This window comes from Lytechinus variegatus, chromosome 2 (assembly GCF_018143015.1).
Source record: "Lytechinus variegatus isolate NC3 chromosome 2, Lvar_3.0, whole genome shotgun sequence".
Lineage (NCBI taxonomy): Eukaryota > Metazoa > Echinodermata > Echinoidea > Temnopleuroida > Toxopneustidae > Lytechinus > Lytechinus variegatus.
Genome location: NC_054741.1, coordinates 10,702,180 through 10,721,944, shown reverse-complemented (window position 1 = coordinate 10,721,944; position 19,765 = coordinate 10,702,180). Strand labels below are relative to the sequence as shown.

Genomic DNA, 19,765 nt, shown 5'->3' with positions numbered 1-19,765 from the left:
AATGGGTTTTAGGCGATCCAAATGGAAAATGGGGTACAACACAGCATTTCGCAATCCAAACTGCGGTATTGTTTCAAAGGGAAGTTTGACGTAATGTGTAAAAAAAAAAAATTGAAGAAAATCGGATTCACTGTATTGAATATATGGTTGAGGTTGAAACAAGAGCACAAATAAAAAGAGATAAACACCAATAAAAATAGAAATAAAGCACAATTAAATGATAGACATATGAGTGGGTGAGGGTGTGTGTGAGTGGAAAGAGCATATCTGCAATTGATGATGCAGGAAAAAAAAGAAAAACATGGAAGAAAGAAGAGTGAGAAAGAGAGTGGAACAAAACTTAATAATATAATAAAGAGATAGGTATGCAAAATAGAAAAAAAGGGGGAAAGATATAAAAGGAAAAATCAAGAGCAAAATAAGAGAAAATAGTAAAAGGATCATGGTGGGAATGGGTGGGAATGAGTGGGTGAAGTATCCCAGCTGTCCCGCAGGATATGTCACAATATGTTCACCATGATAAATGAAGAAAATTAAAATGTTTGGGTTCCATTGATACGTTGACCTTTATAGGGAGATGTATCTGGCAGGAGTACACCTCCCCCACGGATTGACAGAATCCTTTTATTTCCGTGCCCCCCCCCCCCCCCCCCCCGGCCGGCCGGGCCCCCTGCACTCACGACACGTATCGATTACGCAACTTATTTTGCACGTGCGCGTGCACTGTTCGTGCCGAGACCGAAATAAAGACTAAGTTCGAGACCCTTCTTGTAGCTTCTTTAGATTTTTGAGCGAAGATGGCTTCAGTTCAACTGGGTGAAGGCGAAAAGACATTTATAATACATGGAATTAAGGTTAGTGGTATTAATACTGTCCAATATTCCGTGTTACTGTTATTTCATTTCAAGTTTTGTCTATTTTGTCTTGATATATGACTAGTTCAGTCCCATACGCTGATTTTTCTGTTTGTAATTTTCTCTAGCTCACACTCCATGCACTCTGGCACAGCTGCACAGTCTGCAATTCAATCACCTTGTTTGAACTGTGGTGCACTTGTTCACTGCTACCACCCTGCCTGTGGGGAATCTACAGGTAGGACTATGGTATGCCAATGTTGTACAGAGCACACACTTTAAAAATCATTAAAATATCACTTTTGTGACCAAAATTACTAATTTCCATACTGTTTCAATTTATTTTTAATTAGTAACTTGGGAATAATTTTTGTATTCACAAGAGCGCTCAAAAACTTGAATTTTGGGCATATTTTTTGTACGCCCTCTAGTGGTGGAAAGTAATATGGCAAGAAAATTTTCATTTTTTGATCTCTATTCTTAATTAAGAAAAAAATAATTTAAAGAATCAAATTTAAATAAGAGTCAAGTTGTATGAATAATAGGTGTAATGAAAACTGTCAGTGTAAAAAAATCAAGCATTTTCCCCAAAGAAAAAGAGAAAATAAGCCAAACATTGCCACCCTTATTTTGCCACACATGGAGATACAAGTGAGAACAAGGTTATATCTAGACAGCTGGCAGCCGTCTGTTTCGAGGAGTTTTTTAACATTTTTTTATTTTTTAATTTCTCCTCGTCCACAGACGGCTCGCTAGCGTGTCCCCGCCATTAGGGGAGGTACAACGCAAAATCCCCCCGGCGGGGCTCATCGAATTATTTATTTCACAACGATATATAAAAAGAAACTTACCAAAATGCAGCTTGTTAATTCCTCTTGGCATTAATTGGCATTAAAGTGGTAAAACATCAATTCGAAAGGAACAAAAACAGTGACTTTCCTTGGCTGTCGTGTAGCTCCCAATTCACTCGTTCCTCCGAAGTCGATATTGTACACAAACATATGAGGTGGGATGAACTTCCGGGTCAACTGCTTATCGAAACCGTTGGCCAATCAGATCATCTCTTTTACGTCATACGGCTTATGAATATTAATATTCTTTTCCTTTTTCAACGTTTCCTCGCGCTCGCGCTCGCCAAGCTATATGTGTGACGTAAAGGTCATGGGGCGGAGTCTAACTTTCGTCGGCCACTTTTTCATGAATAATTCATTACCAAGATGGCTGCCCACTCGAGTCGCAAGTGTCAACTTTTAGAGACAATCCTCTGAATGCCAGTTTCAAAGCGGGAATTTAGGGTAAGAAACTGTCGTTACTTAAAGAGAAATTCCAGTAGTTGCAGTAAACACTGATTTCATGAGAAAGTCTGTAAAACAAGGCTTAATTGTCAGTATATCATCGAGGATCTAGATCTGGTACTGTTACATTAACTGAACTTTGTGAAATCTTGAAATCTACGCTGAAAAATGTTCACGCCGAAGATCCCCAACACAGATAAGCGCACGTGGGACAATGTATAATTATTGCTTAGGGCGTCGGCCCGACGCCCTACCCGATTCCTGTGCTTATTTGCTGATTTCTCAGCAATTACACAATTTCTTCCAGAATTCTTTGGCACATGCGTTTTATTTATACAAACAGACACTTTGGTGGTCATTTCATTGGATTCTGTACGAACTCATTTTGATATCGTTACCAAAACTAGCATTTACCTTTAAACATTATCACCTAAAGGTGCATATGAATGCACTGTTTGTGTAAAATATCACGGTATTGAGGAGAAAAACGAGAAATTAGCCGTTGCCATTGATCCCCGTACAGACGACGGTTAAACTTCGGTCTATGTATTTGGTGAGTGAAGCCAACGAAGTTCAGCTGAACAACCAACATAACACAGACCGAAGCTTTTGGTCTAGGTTATATCATAACCTTGTTCATTGAATGAGTGCTGTGGTGACAGGAATGAGGTTGCATTTATGCGCCACTTTTTTTTTATTGAATCATGATACAAATCATGATCCTACAGAATCTTGATTGCATTTAGTCAAAAGTGAAAATAAACGTCTTTCAGTTTCAAATCACAAACATGAAACACGGAAAAAGGCACTTGTTCACTGCTACCATCTGGCCTGTGGAGAATCTACAGGTAGGACTATGGTATGCCAATGCTGTATAGAGCACCCACTTTAAAAAATCATTAAAATATCACTTTTGTGACCAAAATTACTAATTTCAATATAGTTTTAATTTATTTATCATTAGTAATGTGGGAATAATTTTTGTATTCACCAGAGCGCTCAAAAACTTGAATTTTGGGCATATTTTTATGTACGCCCTCTATTGGTGGAAAGTAATATGGCAAGAAAATTTTCATTTTTTGATCTCTATTTTTAATTAAGAAAAAATGATATAAAGAATCAAATTTAAATAAGAGCCGAGTGGTATGAATTAACAGGTCTAATGGAAACTGTCAGTATAAAAAAATCAAGCATTTGCCCCAAAGAAAAAGAGAAAATAAGCCAAACATTGCCACCTTTATTTTGTCACACATGGAGATATAACTGAGAACAAGGTTATATTATAACCTTGTTCATTGAATGAGTGGAAAAAGGGGCTTTTGGAAAGACGTTTCTGTAGACTCACGAACGGACAAGGTCGTATAAATGCAATTGTGATTTAAATCATGATTCACTGTGTCGGGCTATTTTCGGTGTGACTCTTGTAAAGCTCAATAGGTGCTCTATGCTCAGTGTATGTACAATTATGTGCTATGCATGCGTTTCTTGGAGCATGTTCAATTTCTTTGTTAGTCATCACATCTTCCACTACTTTTCATTTTTTGGTCATGTCTTCAACTTCAAGTTCTAGTAAATGAATTAACTGAACAATGATCTCAGTTGCTGAGTTTAACAGTTTGGATCTACGCTGAAATTCACTACCGAACACTATTTTCGATGAACCAAGAAGATGAATAGAAGCATGGACCCTATGATAGAAGTAGACAAAATGGGGTATAATAGACTGAATCTGGAAGTAAAAGATTGTTCGAGAGCCGAAACACGTGCGAAAAACTTCCTCTATCACACTGCGCATTAGTGATGCGCACAAAAGATTGGCCCGAATCTGAGGAGAAACGGCATTGGAAGGAAGTCTAAACGCTGATTCTGTGTGATTCATGTTCGTGTTTTGAATCATTCAAATTTTGATTCAAATCATGATTCTGTCTTGAGGTTGCTTAAACACAGCCTGAGTCTGTAGTAGACTGATAAATCGCCTGTTTCGGGGGAGTTTTTCAACATTTTCTGATTTTTTTCCTCCTACACAGATGGATGACGGCTTGCCTGGACTCTGGAGCAAATTACCGCAAATATGACTGTTGGTGTTGCTAACGTTACAGGGACTATGTCTATGGAGAAAGGGAGCACTTTTGCACTCCCTCAATTACTCCTAAATTTTGCTTTTTGATGGGGGGAAAAATAGAAATCATAAAGATAAATTTATATCAAATGTAATCAGCCTACCACCTTTTTGAATAATAAACTGAAAAATAGCGAAATTTGATGACAAACAGATCGGGATCATCCAGGTTCTTCTTCGGTCGCCGTCTGCTACAGCTGAGGGAACGGATTGGCTGGCACATTCATACACTCAGCTGTAGCTGTGCTGACGGCGATCGAGCTGTCGAAGAACCCGATCCTGATCATTTTGTCATCGAAATTCGCTATATTCCGGCATATTTTTCAGCCACATATATGAATTTAGAAATTTTAGGATCTCTAACCCTCTTGGATGACCAATGCTAAATATTCATTTCACTTTGATATCAGCAAAGTTAATTTTAGGATTTATTTTAAACCTCTTTTACCTTTAGGATGACCTGCGGTCAGATGGGAGAACATGCCTATCTTATCGAAACTTTGAATTGGAATGTGGAGTAGTGTCCAACACAAGTGGATCTGCAAGATTGAAGCTTTCAAACACACAGGTATGTTTAACTGGTAAATTGCCAAAATGGGCTATTCCTGCTTGGTCTACTTTCATCCTAAACTATGTTCCAAAAGAAACTGGTCAAACTTTACAAAGGCACTGCACAGATTCCACTCGGTCAAAATGAACAATATTTTTACATAGGCTACTTTCAATAATCTTTACGAAGCACATGGCAATAATTTAGAGATTTGCTCAATCACAGAGAGGCTATAGCCCCTCACATAAATTGAACCCAAAGTCACAAAATGACAAAAGAAAGATAAATGAAAATGAGCTGGAATTCAAAAAACTTCCCAGCTTACTACACATTTCTTCGTGGGCATGTGTTAGTGATTGGCTTAATCACAAAGAAGGTACAGGAAGTTTACATCAAAATTTTAAATGACTTGAACAATAAAATAGCTACACAGAGATCCTCGAAGGCCATTCCAGTAAGGGGGGGGGGGGTAATGTGAACATGGGAAGTATCTGTTTGGCTGTGTGAGATACACACAGCTATCGTGGTGTTATGTTCAATTGAATAATGAAATGAATGAAATTAAATGGAAGGAAATGTAATCTTTGTGCTCGGAGAATTTACTAAAATCATAAGGCTCAAAGATTCAGCTGTACTTGATAAACACTTGTCTGTTAAATGTTTTAAGTAGAATTTCTATCAAACATATCAGTAAATATTTGACTAGAAAGTATAATAATGAAATATATGATATGTTCAAAAATCCATCTAGATCCTTTATCTTTGGCATTATATATGTGTTCCTATCTTTTTTTTTTTTGAACACTTTTTGTTAAATTTGTCGTTTTTTCTCCTGGTGTTTTTTAATTGAAAAGGTTTTAGTTGGTGTTAAAGCTGAAATGGGACCACCTAATCAATTAAATCCTTCCCGCGGCACAATAGAATTCTTTGTAGACTTCTCAGCCAACGCATCACCCAAATTTGCCGGGCGGGGTGGAGATGAGCTGGCAGGAGAGATATCCAACATGCTTGGGCTTGTCTACAAAAATGAAAAGGTGGGACAACAGCTTCAAAAGTTAATTTCATTATAAGCAATCAGATTTTGTGTAATGGAGGTTGTTAAAAGGTTTAATAACATACGTAGGAGATATTTGTGCTTGTCTAGATCAGGTTTCTGATTATTATACTATTTACAAATCAACAAGGAAAGGAAAGTTTAATGAACTATGGCAAGCCAAGTATCCTATAGTATGTTTGCATGGTTGTTCTCTTAAAGGTTATCATGGAGCTGAAGATGATTCACTTACAACTTAAATCAGATTTAATCTAAAATAAAATCAATTTTATGAATTTGATGTATAGCTTTCTAAAATTGATTTTTGTGAGTCACATTCCCTGGTCATGAGAATACAGATTAAATAAAATGTGACTCCAGAATTAATTTTTTAAGATACCTACAACCCGTTGTATAATTGGCCAGCCATAGCAATTTTAGGGTCACTTATATTGTAAGATACCTGTAAATTGAAGGTAAAATCTGCATTTTTAAACAAAAAGAATTTTGGATTTCGTAAAAAGTTGTTTTATTCTCTTTTTGTAGATTAAGTGTCTATATATATTATTATATGCAAAATAAAAGATTATTCATGAAATTGCTACAGGAAACTTGTAATCCATGCCTAATTCACCATTCTATAGTTGCACCTGCAATCGATATTAAATGTGAAATAAATTAAAAGAATTATGATTTATTTTTTGTAAAAAATACCTTGCAGTTGATTGCATATTTCTTACAACACGCTTAATTCTAATATGATATTTGTAAAAACATATTCTGCAGATTTTGGCTGCAATGTTTTGTGTGTAAGTAATATTGCAATCAACATTAAATTTGCAATTACTTGCAGCAATTTGATTTTGTAAAAATTTCCCCATCACATGATTGCAGCACCCTTTGTTCTTATTTTCGACTTTGATATATCTTTGGCAGATGTTGGACTACAAATCACTGTGTGTGATAGCTGGTCAATGTGTATGGACACTCTATGCTGATATAGTTGTGCTGGAATGTGGAGGAAATCTCTTTGATGCCATTGCTCTTGCAGTTAAAGCAGCTCTCTATAATACAAGGTATGTAATGGGGACTGTTTCATGAAAGTTATCGGCTCTCGGCCAGTCAAAACCAAGGAAAGTTGCTTGATGTCAGATGACAAATGTGGATAAAATGTCTATGTTCAAGGGGAGTGTAATGCGTGCCTGAATCAGAGCAACAAGAAAAAAAAAGGTCTCTCCCCTCCCCCTCTCTAGTTTTCTTTATTTGACAACTTGTCAATGTCAGTTTTTGAATGGGGAGTTTTTGCTGTGATAGTCCGTAAGTCGATATACTCGCCATTACTTGCCTTATTGCCGTCTGTTAGGGCGACACAAAATTTGCTCCTGTGAAGAAGAGGCATGCAGCATGGCCTGCATAGTTGCAGCTGTCAACAAAGAGGGCGCCATAGATGGTATAATGAAGAAAGGATCGGGAAGTCTGACAATAGACATTGCTCCAGGCTTAATTTTGTCTAAGATGTGGGGTTAGGGTTGCTATAGGGTTTCATGTTAGGTTTAGCTTTATGGTAGTGTATAGTGTTAAACCCATGGTTGAAGTTGGTCATTCGATTAGTGTGTGGAATTTAGAGCAGAGCAATTGTCATCTGACCAAATGTCCTGGAACTTCTGTATATTGTTCTATGGTGATATTCAACAAGTTTATTTGTGAAAAAAAAACAAGCAAATAAAATAGATGTAGAAAAATTCTTGAAAATATCGGGTTGGTCCACAGATTTGTTGATTTGGGGGTCAAATATCAATAAAAAAAATAAAAGTTGAGTGGGCTGACTAGGGTGGTCGGGTCACTGCAGACATTTTCTCTTCTAGTTGTCTGTTTTGACGAATGGGATTTTTTTCTTTTACGGCCAGTGTAGGAATGGGATGCATTGAAAAGGAGATTGTCATCCCTGTCCTACTTTGTTGATTTTTCTTGAGGATAAAAGCATATTACATGTATACATGTGAAAAATGGAAAATATAAACAGAGAAAAAAACAAATGTAAGTACAAACAAGTTTTGGTAGTTTCCACGAAAAGAAATCTTGCAATGTAGCTTACTGAAAAATTGTATTCAAATTTTCTTTCCCCTACCATAGTTTTTTTCCCCACTTTGAATTTGAATTAATGGTGATACAGTGAAAGATAAAATCATGAATAATCCAATATAACCTGTACCATTAACATGCCTTTACATTACAGGGGAAAGTTTACACAGGGACTTGGGACAATTTTGCCCATAAAATTGTTTATTTAAAGCCCTGGAAAATGTATAAGAAAAAAAACCTTTGGAAAGTCCCAAATAACTGCAATGCAAAAGCTTTATCCAATGTTTCAGATTTCAGAAGTAGACTGTTAAAGTAGCTATCGAAAATAGAAAAAATTAAAAAAATTGCCTGAACAAGGATTACTTCAGTTGTGATGAGACTAAATGGAAAGTAGACAAAGTGGAGGGGGAGCAATCAGTTATTCCCCCCAAAGCAATCACATACAGTGGCTCTTTTCAAAGATTTTCTCATGAAATCATTATTGCTTGCTGCAAATGCTCAAGTTTAGCTTTTTAATCTCTTTCCTGTTTATGTTAGGATACCTTTGGTGACCGTACAGAAAGACATGGATGGGACTGAAGACATTGAGGTTTCTAGTAACCCACATGATTTCATCACATTGGATACCAAGAATCTACCTGTACTAGTCACAGTCACTAAGGTAAACAAAGGACTGACCTCAGAGGTGTTTCATTTCATAAAGCTGGAATCCTGTTTCATTAAGAGATAGAACCATTGTTGCCGGCAACTACCTTGGTAACAGGGCTCAGCAGCCAATCAAAATCAAGGATTCCATGGAAGTTACAATAGTGACAAATTTACAATTGTTATATATTATAAAATGCTACTCATGACTTAATGCTGATGTCACACAGTACTGGTGACCCTTTATTATGGTAAATTGCATTCAGTGGTGTTGATGTAGGACCTGAGAAAGGTTTACCAGTCACATATAAAGCCTTACATGACATATGAAGAGCTTTATAATGAAAAGACTCTGTAATACAAAGGTTTGCGCGATGGATAGCAAATATGAAAGAACACTGCGGACTGGTTTCTGGGGAGCGTTTCATGAAAGGACTTGTCAGATGTTTTATCCGACAAGTCCTGTTTTATCTGACAGTTACTATAGTAACAGTGCTTCTCAACCAATCAGAATTCAGGAAAGTTGTCAGATCTGACAACTTGTCGGACGAAAATATTGATGAAACGCCCCCTGGTCTGTGTTTTGAACAAAACATGCAACATTGATCTACCTGTTTTATCAACAGTTTGACTCTGGTCACATCGTGGATGCAACACTTGAAGAAGAGGCATGCAGCATGGCCTGCATAGTTGCAGCTGTCAACAAAGAGGGCGCCATAGATGGTATAATGAAGAAGGGATCAGGAAGTCTGACGATAGACAGTATTCATGAGATGCTTGATGTAGGTTTTTCCCTTTCATTTGATCATCCTTTGAGCGATTTGAACCTGAAGCCATTTTCTGAACTTTGGAATGTCTTACTTTAGACCATTGTTTAAATAGGTAGACAAAAAAAATGTTTGTAGTTATGGCATCCCGGTATTTCATCAGGATGAAATCCATATCCCAGAGGAAAGTTCAAACAAAAAAGCCCCCCTAACCCCTCGTGAAAAGATTGCACAGTGTTTTGTAAGTGGATGTCAGACCTCAAAGAGAAAATGTAATTTTATTTCCACTTCCAATGCAAATTGTGTTTTTAGCCCTAGGTTCAGAATATATTAGTATTTTTACCCTGACTGATTAAACTCAATTTCATGTTGTTTATGATTTAAAAGGTGTCACCAATGATTTCCTTTGGTAAACCAAAAAAGACGGAAGTAAAATAAAAGCACTACATAATAATTCATGTGCTATTGGTAATTCGCAAATTGGCAGGTGTCTCTTTCATGTTAATATAATCATGTTCTTTCATTGTCTTCACTATTTCTTTGACAGTCAGCCAAGCAGATTGGTAAAGACCTGAACATGAGCCTTGATGTGTTCCTGTCAAAGAAAGGAAGAGAGATGTCAAGCAAAGGATTCCTCTCATGATGGAACAATGGCCTTTGAACTTTGATATGGAGTCCATTGAACTTTTAAACTCCAGACCAAGCAGATGGGACGAGTTTGGAAAATTTTCCTGTTGAAGAAGAGGAGAAATACCAAGCATTGGATTCTTCTTATGATGGAACATTGGCCTTTGAACTTTGACCCGAAGCCAAGTGGATAGGACAAGCTTTGAAACTTATCCTGCGTAAGAAACAAAAATAAATGTCCAGCTAAGGACTTATCTTGTAGAATAACAACCTTTGAACTTTGACAGGGAGTCCATTGAACTCTGAACTCTAAACCAAGCAGACGAGCTTCAAATTATTTCCTGAGAAAGAGAGGGAGCTAAACATTGGATTACTCATATAGTGAACTATGACTCAGTTTATTCATGGACCTATGCTGAATTTTAGCTGAGCAGAATTGGAAGGACCTGACTATGCCTTTTACATTTTTTGTACGGCATTTTCATAGACTAAAATGTACATGTATTAATGTATATTTTATATTTTTTACCCAGAAAATGGACAAAAATGAATACGTATCTATCTACGATTTTGTTCATAGAAATTTGTAACTTTTTTTTCTTTTGAAAGTCTGGGTGATAGTTTTTGAAAGAAGTGAGATTTTTTCCAAAATTTATGTGTTTTGGGTAAAACTTGGCACATGCACTGCTATCTATCTGCTTCATTATGAATAGCAGTAATTAATACCATGGTCACATTTGCTCTACGGCGGCCGTACGGCGAGTCGGAAACAGTCGTTTTATTCATTTTTATTATAAACACCGACATGTAGCTGGTACAAAAAATGTTAAAACGGCTGGTTTCGACTCGCCGTACGGCCGCCGTAGAACAAATGTGACCAAGGTATTATGCAGCATTATTTAATGTAATTAATGTCAGCATTCAATATGAAAGGGAATATATCAACAATAATATTGATAGGCTTCATGACAGTATGAATGTCTTAATTTGCTGAGATAGAGGGCAAATATTCCAAAATGTATTACTCAATATTGCACTAAAACAAGATCATTTGCATGGCAATAGAAGTGTACCTGATTTTGATTAATATTATGGCAAAAAAGGCGTTTCTGTAACATAGTAAAGCAAGTTCCATGTTAATGAAACCTCTTGGAAAAGTTAAAAGATATATTGCACTGCAGGTTATATAAGTTGATGTTCTGGCACATTACTGAAAGGAGCTGTTGAAGGTACAATACCCCTATCGGTATTTTGCCGATTTTATTTGTGATTCTGTCCTAAGAAGTTCGATTGAATGCACCCTAAATAATTATCACCCATAAAACATTATAAATGGTTTTACAAATTTTTAATGTCTTTATAAATTTTTTAGTATATCACACATGATTGGCATTCAGTTCACATCATTGTCTTTATTAATTTTCCCTTCCAGTTGAAAGAGAGAGTTGGGAAGAGAAAGAGAGTGTGTGTTAAAGAAGAAAGAATTGGAGTGAGAGAGGGATGGAGAGAGGGGAAGGGTGAGTTAGGGGGGTAGAAGGTGAGGGAGGGAGAGAGATGGAGGAGAGGGCTGCAAATTAACTTTGAGTGGTAACAACTTAAAAAACAATCATGGATTTACAGTTACAATGTTAAGACGCCTGAGAACATTAGATTAAAATCCAGCTATTACAGTTTTGAACTATCAAACAAAATAATGACCATTCAGCATTACAATCAGGTCACCATCAAAAGTTCCTTGGTAACATCTTGTATGTTAAAGCTAAGCCAGTAAACATCTAGTCTTCCCAATTGCACTGCATATTCTGCGATTAAATGTGTGAATGTGAATACATGTACCATATTGATGACTGTAAATTCTACCATCCATAAGTGAAAATGATCACCTAAGTCAAATAGAATTTTCATGGTCCCAAGGATTTTACTTGCAATGTAGTCAGAGTCAACTGTACATGTATCCAATGACATAGCTCCATCAGCAAATGAAATAATTTTTTGCAGTGTAAACTCTGTACAATCTCAAATCATGTACATTTTAGACTTAATATTGGTTGCTTTTGAATATCTGAAGACAATTCCATCAGTGAATCCAAAGACTACCCTGCAGTGTAGTGTGTTCAACAGTTCAGAAACCATATTGATGAAATCTTCATGTAAATTATCTGAAAACACTTCCATTTACAAATACATTAAGACTACATAAAAGTCAACCTTGTCGAAGTTGAATTATTGTCTTCACGGTCAGAGCAATTTTCCAGTCCAGAATGTGCACAGCAGGAGTATTCACCTCTTCTTATTCAAATTTCTCGTGGGTCAATTTAGAGTTCTCTGATCTCAAAAGATTCAACTTAGCTGGCCTCACTCTATACTTCAACCATTTCCTGAAGTGCAGACTTGATATTGCATTGATCCGTCAAGGGTTACCTTTTCAATTTTCTCCTTCAGTAATCCTCTCCAATTTCTGGTCAAAACCATCACTGTCTTTTCAGAAGGCAAGGTTTGCACAATTGTTCTTTCACAAGTCAATAGGATACTCAAAGAGATCATGTGTCACTACCTCTCACAGTCTTGTAACGGTCAATCTCTTCTGGAAACATTTTACCCAGTTCTGTAACCAGGGCCTTCTTGAATCTCTGAAGGATGAATAAAAAATCATTGGAAATATGATTGGTTTTTAAATCTAGTGAATAGTTTGGGCAAAATATGCGATTGTTTAGCTGGGGGTCAAATTGTTAGAAATTAGTATTTTCACCAAAATTATCATTCTACTAGCTATTGTGAGTTAGAGGAGAAATGGAGTATAGTTATAGGCAAAACATAATTTCATACACTTATTTGCATAAATAATTTCTAAATATTTTTTTAATCAATTTTTGAAATTTTTCCCATCAGGCTCCATGTGCCCACAAATTTTTTGCAGCAGTAGCATGATCGGTGGTCGAGATCTGATATACTGATACTAAAGAAACTAAAACAAAATAATAATCTTCATTCAAAATGTTGCCTAATAAGACCTTTAACCTAGTCCTTGATCCAATCACCTGAAATTTTACTCACATAGTGGCTGATACTTGACACTCCTGATAAACAGGCTTCAAGGAATATGAAAACAAATTTAGATAATTTGGCCCCATACGATAAACAGGCTTCAAGGAATATGAAAACAAATTTAGATAATTTGGCCCCATACGATACACCATTACCAAACTCGGCATGGTACATTTTGCTTTATTTTAGAGCTTTTAATTAGCTGCAAACCTTTTAAATCAATGGAATTTGGAGAACTAAAAATGGGGTCTTGTATTTCATCAACAGTGCATCTTTGGAAATAAATGAATTTTGCAAAATTGTGTATGCTTACCCTAAATGTTTCAATCTTCCCTTTAACCAGCTCATTCTTAGCTACAGCTCTCTCCATGCAATCCTTAGTGTATAGCTGAGGGTTCTTGCCTTGGTCAACATATCTGGAAATGAAGATGACGAACAATTTAAAGAACAGTGTATCACAAATGAATAATCATAGTTTGTCTATAACCAGTTTTTCTACCCACCACTTGGTCTAATTGCCATTTAGACCATTACTGATTTTGTCTAATTGCCTGTTAGGATATACCCTATATATCTTGTCCAAATCACACTTGGTCTAAGTCCACTTCTTATTCCATGAACTGTTTTGGAACCAAATTTTAATTTGAAGAAGAAAACAAATTGTGAGTTAGATCAGCTGGACATTAGACTAAATGAGAATTAGTTGGTATAAGTAGGAATTAGACTAAGTGTAGAATAGAGCAAACAGCAATTATATCAATAGTAGACCAAATGGGATTAGCTCATGTGATATAAGATCATCTAAGAAGTAGACCAAATTTTTGTAGACCAAGCGAATATAAATCCTTGTTCACTTCAGTCAGCTTCATAATAGAAAGTATGTTAACCCTTTGAACCGTGAATTATTGTGGACAGTCGTGACCCTCACCCTAAATTATTTGCAGATATCAAGCTTATTGCCATTGGCAAAATTAATGAATAATAAATGACATTTGAAATAAATGATCTTCTATAGACTATTCTAATGATTTGAGCCTTCCATGCCAGCGGCATCTTACTCCGCTGGTACCCGGCCTGGCCTGACTGATATTGGGTAGCTTCCTGTACTAACTATAATATCAAATTTTGTCTCATTATACAAGGCTCCACATTAACTTTTTTTGGTGGTGGCCCATTCGGGCCACCAAAACCTTCAAATAATTTTTTTTGGTGGCCCACTAATAAAGTTTGGTGGCCCGAAAAATATAAAGAAAAACATTAATTAAAAATGAATAAAACAAACTGAAATATTCTGCAATCACTAACACGTACCACTATTCTTTGTACATCTTGTATATAAATCGTGCTTGCTGTTATTTTACTTTGCATAAAACAAAAGAAAAAATGAAGAAAAAAACAAAGAACAGGTCATAAAAAAAAATTTGAGAAAAACAAAAGAAAATTTAAAAAAAAGAAATAAAACAAAATTATTAAAAAATGGGGAATATTATCATTATTCAGTAGAAACATGTTCTTTAATCAGGTATTTTCAATGGGAAGGGGTATAAATGGTTTAATCACTGAAAAAAAAATGAAAGAAAAAATAAAATGGCAAAAGTTATCTGGAAAAAACAGTGAGACAATTCCTTCCCTATATTTGACAAAATGATGGAAAAAAAATCACATGTCATATCAATGAAATGCCTTCCCAAAGTATTTACTTCCTTAAGAGTGGTTTAAGAAGTCATTTGTAAACAAGAAAGAAAGAGCGGCCTATTTATTTTTGGCTCAAAGAGACACAGCTTCGAAATAAACCAAATATCAACATACATACAAAATTACAAATGCACATATGGGACTGTGATGTACTCACCTATGTGTATTAATGCATTTGGAAATCGGTCTTTTTGAGTCAAAAGAGAGGTCATAATTCCTCCTTTTAATGCTTGCAATTAATCAGGTTTCAGTAATATGGACTGTAGAAGGGCATTTCATTGGTGTAAAATGTGACTTTGACGTAGATTTCCAAAGTTCTGGGGAAGATTTCTTAGCAGTAACATTTCGTATCGCAGCTCCCTGGGTCTGAATAGTCTGCTCGTGCACAGCTAGCTGCATTGGTTTCATGCATGCAAAGCTCAGCCAGACAGCCGGCGCGGCCGGCTGAATAATAGTTACTGTATGCTAGCGGTAGGCCTACATACTGTCATGACTATGCACTCTTTGTGTGTGTGTGTATTTGTGTGTAGATTAACAAAAAAGGCGCATGACGAATTGGCTTGCAATTTTAACTGTAGAAGGTTGATAAATGCATGCAAAATCGGGAGAAAAATTGCGCTACTTTGAAAATTATTGGTTGCCCGATTCGGGCCACCAAAACTTAACATTTTTTCAATAATGGTTGCCCGAGATGAATTTTTGGTGGCCCCGGGCCACCGGGCCACCGCTAATGTCGAGCCTTGCATAATCACTGCTTAAAGGAAGTAAAAATTCATCAACAGCTTACGCACAGTCCGTATAAGACTCATAGTGTATTATCGCACGAGCCTCCTTGGAAGGGTGGTATATTTTAAATGAAAGCCATTTGTCAATAAAATTAAAAACTGCAATTATCGACTGAATATCTCTAAAATGACATGTTTAAAGGGTCACCTTACATCTGAAACCCTTCCTTTTCGAATCACATTACTTAAAGCCGGTATTCCGGCTTAGGGTATGTGTGCATTCATGGTGAAACCGGTTTTCCAGCTTTTCAGGTTCAAAGGGTCAATTCAGGGTTAACAGAGTATAATTTGTGGTAGCTACTTACTCATAAATGAGCTCAAGAGGTACTTGCACATCTTGGACTTGTTCTTTGTTTTTATCTAGTTCTTGAAGGCTGCTCACCAACATGTGTCTGAACATCAAATGAATACATGAAAAACAATGAATGAATATTGGTAAGTGTGGGATAAATACTTTCACTTGCCATGCTAATATGTAGTTCATTGTAAATTCTTCACAAACATTTTACCAATTTTCAGGCTCTGCCTTGAAATGTGCAAGAGACAGTCTTTCCCTATGAATGTAGAATCAGAATGCCCTTATCACGTCTTGTCTAATCATTCCTTAATCTTGAACAATTAACTTCTACATGCATCATATTTTACACACAACTGAAATATTTCAAAATTCTGAGCTACCAGATAGATACAGAAAGAGCTTGGTTTTGCAATTTGTGATTATGTTATGTCTCACAATAAAAATATTAAACATTTTGCAGTCAAAACATTGAATAACAATAATGATGGATTCTTATATATTTGTCTGTCATGGGATATTCTTGGTTTAGCAGTGCTACACAATTTTTATGAGAGATGAATTAAGTTTTACATAATACAGCCATCATAAATAAATAACAAGAAAATGATTTATGTATGTCTCATTTCAACCACTTGCACACTTTACTTTCCCTTATCATTTGGGTGACATCATCTGACATGTACATATTACAATATGACAAAATAAATAAGGATTAAAATTTCATATAACCTGGAAATTTAGTTTCTAATAAACTTTATATTGAAATAAAAAAACTACAACCTGACAATTAAATTGAATTTTGGAGAACCTTACAGCTTTTTTATAAGGAGCTTAACCTTTTACGTAATAAAACATACAACCTAACATACATTAATAACAAACAACAAAGTGATGTCGCCCCTAACTGTGGATTGACCCTTATATTTTAACTCAATTGGAGAACAAAACCTTGAAATTCAATTGAATTTTAGGAGATCTTACAGCTTTTGGTTAAGAGGAGCTTGTCCTTGTGGTTGGAAATCACTGACAACCAGTCCCAACTGCCTGGTGATTTCAATAAACCTCTCAAGATTCTCTACCAAAGGTTCAAACTTGTCTGGCTGAGATGATGACATGCTTCTTGGTGGATGGAAGTCTTCACTTCAGGATTTCCACTTCTAAAATTACACACAAAGATAGATTTTGATGCAGTTACACCTGGATTTTTAAGTAATTTCTAAATACTTCAACCTACTGTAGCTCAAAGAGCTCTGCTGCCAAACGAGGCAGAGTTTGAGATATTGGACCCCGTGAATATGGTGAAGACTCGCATCGCAAGGGGGAACGGTCCCTATTTCTTAAAGTTTGCATTTACATTTGACTTACAGTACATCAATTGTGGTTTTCACTCCATGATCTTGAAAATGTGACCCATAAAATTGGGATTCCAAGATCTTTTTCCATGAAAAACAGAAATAGCATATCAGCAAGGTCAAAAACATTGGAAAAAGATAGAGGTAAATTGTCTAAATTTTTCACTTTTTTGCAACTATTTTTCAAATTTACACGTGCATGTATTTTCTTCAGTTATTCTTAATTTGTGTAAAAAAAACTCCAGAAAATGTGATTTCTACTATTCTTTAGGAAACTGTGATACTTCCTTTTGTTACAGAACGTAGAGGTCGAATGACAGGTCAGAGACATTCAGACAAACATGCACTCATTCAATGAACAAGGTTATGATATAACCTTCACAAATATGTGAAGAATCTTAAAAGTATTATTTGGTCTTATATTATCATAATTTCTTTTAAATTGTTTTATATACCTTAAATTCTTTTAATTTTCTTTTTTTCAAATCAGATGAACACAGCAGACACATCTACCATGAAGTGGTAATGCAGGCAAAAATAACACACAAAATACCTACAATTCTTTGTTTGTTTTTTGAAAAAAAATGCAAAAGTTCTGGTTGATTTTAAAGTAATTTCTTGACCATAAATAAACCCAATAAAATTATACATTGTTAAAAAGTTCTGACTCTATACTGTACAGAAATTGGATTATTTTGGTCACTAGCAGACTATAGCCTATATGATTAATTCATGTCAGTCACACTGAACCATTGAGCCAATAATGATTGTGTAAACTTTTTTTTCTAAATTAATTTCAAACTTAGTCTTAGATTATCCCCAAAAAAGACAAAGTCAAAGGGAAAATAAATTATAAGGGGTGGGGCTGGCTCACTCACACCACCACACAGTAGAATCCACACAAAACTACCATACCAGTACCATAATCATTTACCACACACGCTAGTGCGAGGTTAGCTCCGAAAGCCTCCTATTCAATTCCAATGAATGTATCACAGAATCGTGCGATTACACTATTGGATGTGTGTGCATATAAATCTCATACCGGGTACGTTTACCGGTACCGTACCGGCCTCCTAAGTAATTCCCAATCCGCAATCGAATCACAATAAATTGTTAATCACGCCCCGTTTTAAATAAGTATAATATCATTTTTACAAATAAAATTATGTTAGCAAATTTACTTAAGTCAACAATTACTTACCTTAATTATAATATTCGTCAAATTTCATATAGCAAAAGATTACCAAAGCCAAAGGCAAAGTCCCTCCAATTTCGCAGTTGGTTTCGGCAACAGAAAAGGGCCTATGTCTAGTCTTGTCTCCAGAGATAGCTAGTTTGTTGGTTTTCGCAATTCGCCGCAGAGTCTGAAGTATATGAGACTAGATAGGCCCACTGCATACTGTGGGCCTATTCAGACTATAAAACGAGATATTTTACAGAGCACCTTTTTATGAATAAATTTGCAAACAAATCAAACAAAAATAGTGAAATGTGTTTTTTATATTGACTTCAAAAATTGAGCCCATATTGAGCAAGATCGGGGCAAATGTTCTACTATAGCACATAAAAAAATATTAGTGTACAATGCGAGCGCGAAAAATGATTTTTTAAGTGACATGAAAGATTTTTTTCAAGTCTTCCCCTCGCCCGCGTATTTGATACACACGTCTTCCTCCTATTGTTTTTACTCTTCTTTTCTTCTCTCCTAATTTTCCTCTTTTTCCGTTCTCCGTACTTAATTCTTTTTTTTGCGCCGGGAGGCGGACAACTGTTCTGCCTCATGTAAAAGGGACTCTGTTAGTGGCTGATGTGTGTTAAAGGTCAAGTCCTCCCCAGAAAAATGATGATTTGAATAAATAGAGAAAAATCCAACGAGCAAAACGCTAAAAAAATCATCAAAATCGGATGTAAAATAAGAAAGTTATAGATGACATTTTAAAGTTTCGCTTATTTTTCACAAAAACAGTTAGGCCCTATATATGCACATCTCAGTGACATGCAAATGAGACAGTCGGTGATGTCCATCACTCACTATTTCTTTTGTTTTTTCTTGTTTGAATTATACAATATTTCATTTTTTACAAATTTGACAATAATAAGGACCAACTTGACTGAACCATATGGTTTTAAAAAAATGCTAATTCAACATGTTCAGGGAGGAATTAATATTTGTTTCACTTGACAATGAGGAGAAAATTAGAATATTTCATATTTCATAAATTATAATCAAATACAAAGGAAATAGTGAGTGGATGACGTCATCAGTCTCCTCATTTTCATACAGACCAGGATGTACACATGACTGTTTTGTAAAATTAAGCAAAACTTTAAAATGTCATAACTTTCTTATTTTACATCTGATTTTGATGAAATTTTCAGTGTTATGTTCGTTGGATTTTTCTCTTTTTATTCAAATCAACTAATGGTTGGGATGGACTTGTCTTTTAAGATCTGATATTTATACTTCACGGCAAGTCCACCCCAACAAAAACTTGATTTGAATAAAAAGAGAAAAAATCAACAAGCATACTGAAAATTTCATCAAAATCGGATGTAAAATAAGATAGTTATGGCATTTTAGGGTTTCGCTTCATTTCTCAAAACAGTTATATGCA

At 35.6% G+C, this 19,765-nt stretch overlaps 2 protein-coding genes across 2 annotated transcripts; one reads left to right on the top strand and one right to left on the bottom strand.

Annotated features, from left to right (window-relative positions):
• The first annotated feature begins 716 nt into the window (after positions 1–716).
• Positions 717–10,764, top strand: LOC121407294 (exosome complex exonuclease RRP42-like). The gene is made up of 7 exons (XM_041598281.1): positions 717–854; positions 4,723–4,836; positions 5,673–5,852; positions 6,788–6,927; positions 8,471–8,594; positions 9,205–9,360; positions 9,893–10,764. The coding sequence occupies exons 1-7, from the start codon at positions 798–800 to the stop codon at positions 9,986–9,988; spliced, it is 867 nt and encodes a 288-aa protein (XP_041454215.1). The 5' UTR covers positions 717–797; the 3' UTR covers positions 9,989–10,764.
• Positions 10,765–11,305: 541 nt separating this feature from the next.
• On the bottom strand, positions 11,306–18,454 carry LOC121407295 (mediator of RNA polymerase II transcription subunit 10-like). Its single transcript, XM_041598282.1, has 5 exons — positions 18,352–18,454; positions 16,777–16,952; positions 15,803–15,889; positions 13,331–13,433; positions 11,306–12,602 (listed from the first exon to the last, which is right to left on the bottom strand). The coding sequence occupies exons 2-5, from the start codon at positions 16,908–16,910 to the stop codon at positions 12,513–12,515; spliced, it is 414 nt and encodes a 137-aa protein (XP_041454216.1). The 5' UTR covers positions 16,911–16,952; positions 18,352–18,454; the 3' UTR covers positions 11,306–12,512.
• Positions 18,455–19,765: the final 1,311 nt, after the last annotated feature.

Coding starts and splice junctions, on each gene's coding strand:
- LOC121407294 (XM_041598281.1), top strand. CDS start 798: ATGGCTTCAGTTCAACTGGGTGAAGGCGAAAAGACATTTATAATACAT. Junction 5,853..6,787: donor TTGTCTACAAAAATGAAAAG/GTGGGACAACAG, acceptor TATCTTTGGCAG/ATGTTGGACTACAAATCACT. Junction 6,928..8,470: donor GCAGCTCTCTATAATACAAG/GTATGTAATGGG, acceptor TGTTTATGTTAG/GATACCTTTGGTGACCGTAC.
- LOC121407295 (XM_041598282.1), bottom strand. CDS start 16,910: ATGTCATCATCTCAGCCAGACAAGTTTGAACCTTTGGTAGAGAATCTT. Junction 15,890..16,776: donor GCTCCTCTTAACCAAAAGCT/GTAAGATCTCCT, acceptor TTTGATGTTCAG/ACACATGTTGGTGAGCAGCC. Junction 12,603..13,330: donor GGAAGATTGAAACATTTAGG/GTAAGCATACAC, acceptor TTCATCCTTCAG/AGATTCAAGAAGGCCCTGGT.